At 31.4% G+C, this 4,889-nt stretch overlaps 1 protein-coding gene across 2 annotated transcripts in view; it reads left to right on the top strand.

The window, feature by feature from the left end:
* Positions 1-4,396, top strand: part of LOC106793302 (protein odd-skipped) — a 14,225-nt gene extending 9,829 nt beyond the window's left edge. The window contains exons 1-2 of one of the 2 annotated variants that reach the window (XM_014760110.1): positions 3,014-3,642; positions 4,039-4,396. In XM_014760110.1, the coding sequence (XP_014615596.1) occupies positions 3,014-3,642; positions 4,039-4,396 (987 nt within the window). Of the gene's footprint in view, positions 1-3,013; positions 3,643-4,038 lie in introns of those variants that run through there. The other variant, XR_001382402.1, reaches the window with a different exon arrangement.
* The last annotated feature ends 493 nt before the right edge of the window (positions 4,397-4,889 follow it).

Raw genomic sequence — 4,889 nt, 5'->3', positions numbered from 1 at the left:
AGAAGAAAATTTATAAATTACGTTAAATGATCGTGATTACGTTTCTTAATATGCAATTGTTTAAAACATATAAAACATATACATATATTATTTTCATTCTTATACATTTTCTTCGATTTCAATCCAATCGAATAATAATATTAATAATAATGATGACGTCATTGGGGGGGGGGGRGAGAGGGGGAACAAAAAAAAAGGGATGGGATAAAGATGAAAAGATCCGTTGAAGAAGTGCGAACGTCGGCACGTTTATTCCCTCGGTGTCATACTGTCTGCACAGTGTCATAAATCGATAAGCTCGTTTTACCGTGGTACGTTCTTATCGATAACGACACGAAGGTACCGCATTTATGTTATCGAATAGAATGTGGCGCATACAAAACCAATTGCCTCCGTCGTCGTCGTCGTCTTACTCTTCTTCTCGTCATCTATTTATTTTTTACTTTTTTTAAACATTTTTCTTTTTTTTTTTTTTTTCTTTCCCCCTTTCCCCTTCCCCCCCCCCCGTTCATATACCAAGTAAAAAAAGCGATTACTATCTTATACCTTCAACTATAAGTAATACAAATTTCGAACGGTATCAAACGAATCGTTAGAATCATTTTCTATATAAGTTCATTCTTAGAAATAGATGCGTTAATATTTGATCTTGTATCTTTTCTTTTTTTATTGTTTCTTTTTTTTTAGATAGTATTTGCACTCACGTTTCTATTTATAAATGGATAACCAATAAAAAGAAATTTTATTTATCTATATGATTGTTAAAAGTATTATGTGGTGATATTTATTTTGATAAAATAATTATTATTAATAATTAGATTATATAATACATTTTTAGAACTATCAATTAGAATATAATTTTACCAACTTATATAGATATATATTTTTTATATGAATAATTATGTGCGTACTTAATAATTATTAAAATTGGGTATGATCATCTAGCAAGTTCGCATGTGTCATTTAATCGATCATAAAGAAATAACAGTGTTGGGTTGTTAGTCACTCGTGATATTGTGTGAGAGAGAGAGAGAGAGAGAAGATAAATGAGTGTGCAATACATAATCTTGAAGTAATTTTGCGAGACATTTGTCACGTGTAAAGGTAGCTCCTCTCCATTGATGTCACGAGAAAATGAATTTTAATCAATCAAACAAAAAAAAGACTTCTTTTTTTATTTCGAAGAAATTTAAAATAACGAAACGAGAGAGAGAGAGAGAGAGAGAGAGAGATAGAATCATTCGAGTGGTGTAAATAGATGCTACCAGAGACTTCTTATCTTTGTCGTTCATGCACAGCAGTCGTGTCGGCGAATCATCAAAAGAAATGGACTCTGATAAATCGAGTGGGTCCTTCAAGAAAATTAATTGAAGATAAAGTCTGACTAAAGTCCCCACCCGAGGAGGAGGAGGTGGTGGTGGTACGTCATTCAAAGTTAAAACAAAGTTATTATTATTGTAAGCGAGTTTTTATTCTATTAGAAAATAATTTCTTTTATATTATAATTTTTCATATACGATAATTGATAAAGGTAATAAATAATAGAGAAATGTGTCGTCATTCATTTAAAATATATAATAAAAAAAACCGCGTGAAATAACTTTATTTCGTAGTAAAGATTATTATATTTTTCGGTTTTATTACTTATCTATCTATTCATGGATTTCTCAGATAAACGCACTTACACATTACGATTCCTGGACAATATTCTTAAGTTTTGTATTTTCAGAAACAAACGTAATAAACGAACGCGTTGTTCACGATGGAAATCCCAACTGTATACACACAAGAAGTTTCCATTTCATTTCTATATAACTTATCGTTTTTTAAAACGCTAAAGGTGCACTCTCTAAGATTGGTTAATATATTGTATTTACATATAGATCCTAAAAATAATATTCTCGGTACACGCGCGTTAGAGAATCGAGGTGTAATTATGATCATATGTAAAATATAAATCATAAAATAAAAATGTTTCTCATAATCGTCACTTATTATTATGATTTATCTAATATATAAGTATACAAAAATATAATAAAATTCAAATAAAATTAAAATAAACATCCATATGTTTTGTACTGCACGCGTCTGTCGGTAAAAAATACAATTTTCATGTTTAGATCATCTTACGTATTATGTTGCAAGAAAAAAAAATAAAAAAAGAATAAAAAGAAGAATAAGAATAAGAAGAAAAACCGACATACCGGTATTTACATTGACTCTTACTAGACAATTAATAATGATAAAATGAAATAGAATGGGGATAGAGTTATCCTCTTTAGGAGTCGACAAATGAGCTTGTAAATGTGTATTTTCATTTCCAACGTATACCTGCGAGAATGCGCGCGCGCGCACGCGTGCCTGTATATATATATATATATATATATATATATATGCAGGAGCACGAAACGACGAGTAAGCGTCGCGACGCCCCGGGGGGACCCCAGAGCCAGAAGCTCCGCCCCTGTGGAAGTCGTGCGCCAACCGGACTGCAGAAGTTGAAGGTGCGGTAGGAGGGGCCTCATCATGTCGCCTCCAAGGACAGGTAGTCAACGGACCGAGCTGTTCAACTTCCGCCAAGCTCCCCAACTAAAGTTTAGTATTGCTTGGACCCTTGTAATAGAGAGGATAGATCTTCTTCCTCTTCATTCATCTTCTTCTTATTATTATTATTATTATTTTATACGAATTTTATTTGTTCTATTCCTAGATATTTATAATATCTACTTACTTAATAGATTATTATCGTATATATATATATATATATGTATAACAAGTGGATAGATTTGATTTTTTGGTGAATTCGTATATATAAAAAAGAAGGAAAAGAAAAAATGGGACGGACCCTAGCAATGTGATATCGAGATTTAAAATAAAAAAATAAGAATAAAGGGATTATCGTTAGAGTGTGTAAGAGTGTGATCGTTCGAAATAATCGTGAAACAATTACGAATAAAAGGATTATTTGTTGAATATCAAGAAACGCACGCGTATATATACATATATACACAAAATGGAGACTAAAATGGAACCTCTTACACCACCGCACACCCCTCCGTCGGTCGAAAGATCGATGCAACATCTTCAAATGACGTCTACCGTATCCTCGTCTCGTTGGATTAGATCTCAACAAATTTCTGGAAGATTTATTCATCATCAACAACAACAACAACAACAGCAACAACAACAGCAACCAAATATCGGTGGTTATCAAGCTACCACATTTTTGGATAGTTGGTTAAGGGGTGCAGCTTTGTTAGCTGTTAGAGGATGTTGTCCACAAACTTCTCCTCATTATCATCATCATCATCATCATCATCCTCATCACCATCATCATCATCATCCTCAACAACAGCAGCAACAACAACAACAACAACAACATCATCATCATCATCATCATCATCATCAAACTCATCAGGGTCTACATCCGCCGCTTCCGGTTCAACCCCCAGCTTCATTTCTCACGAGAAAATTACCCGGACAAAGACCGAAGAAACAATTCATATGTAAATTCTGCAATCGACAATTTACCAAAAGTTATAATTTATTGATACACGAGCGCACGCATACAGACGAGAGACCATATTCGTGCGACATTTGCGGAAAGGCATTCCGTAGGCAAGATCATCTGAGAGATCATCGGTGAGTTTATTATGGGTTTTAATATTTTCTATACATTAACATACATAACATTTATTCGTTGTTTCATTTTGTCATATCAACATTTTTGTATTATTTACAGATATTAAAATTAATATTGAAGTATATTACTACGTGAAAAAAAAAAAAATATGTTGAAATAAAATAACATCTCTATTTCGAATACATTTGGTCTCATTTTTTGTATTAATTGTATTCTTTTAAAGATACACATATATATATATATGTATTTAAAATTAAGTTTATACATATTCCTATCTCATACGATCAATAATAGATAATTAAATAATAATAATAATAATAATATATATATGTATAATCAATTTAAACTGGATGAAATATTCTTTTCTTTTTGTTGTTATATTTATTCGTTCTTAGATATATACACAGCAAGGATAAACCATTCAAATGTGCGGAATGTGGAAAAGGATTTTGCCAGAGTAGAACATTGGCTGTTCATAAAATATTACACATGGAAGAATCACCGCACAAATGTCCGGTCTGCGGTAAAAGTTTCAATCAGAAGAGTAATTTGAAAACCCATCTGTTAACTCATACCGATGTACCTCAGGATCTTAGGATCGACAGTACCATATTCGGAGGTTCAAGGGTTACGAGTTCAACTACGTCAGTTAAACAATTACCTGAAAGAATAGGAAACCTTAGACCCAATCAAAGGAGCAGTACGGCACCCCCTAAACTTGGATTTAGTATAGAAGATATAATGAGGCGTTAAGATTTAAAAACGTTACAGTTCCATTAGGTAATTATATATATATATGTATATGTATATTTTATTTTATTCCCTTTTTTTTCTCTCCTTATGTGGTTGAACAACGGAAAAAAATCAAATTTCTTGTTTTTTTCCCCCAATTTAGTTGGATACTATTGATAGGATTAGATTAATTTTGATTTAATTTAATTTATATATATGCATATATATATATAAATGTAATATTTCTAAATAACATATATATATATATTATGTATGTATATACACATATATATATATATATATATATGTTTGTATAGGGGTATGGGAAAAAAAAAATATTCCGTAAGTATTTATTCGTGGTCGTTTGTAAATATATTTATAATATCTTATAGAAATAAGAATTATTCTATTTACGTTCTTATGTCTGAACGTATGGGGGGAGGGAGAGAGTGAGAGTGAGAGAGTGAGATAAATAGGAAAGGGAATACATATAAATACTATATATTAATATATA

The sequence above is a fragment of the Polistes canadensis genome, unplaced genomic scaffold, assembly GCF_001313835.1.
Source record: "Polistes canadensis isolate GaletaPanama2010 unplaced genomic scaffold, ASM131383v1 scaffold_12, whole genome shotgun sequence".
Classification (NCBI taxonomy): domain Eukaryota; kingdom Metazoa; phylum Arthropoda; class Insecta; order Hymenoptera; family Vespidae; genus Polistes; species Polistes canadensis.
The sequence above is the reverse complement of the archived record's forward strand: the minus strand, read 5'-3'. Positions and strand labels throughout refer to the sequence as shown.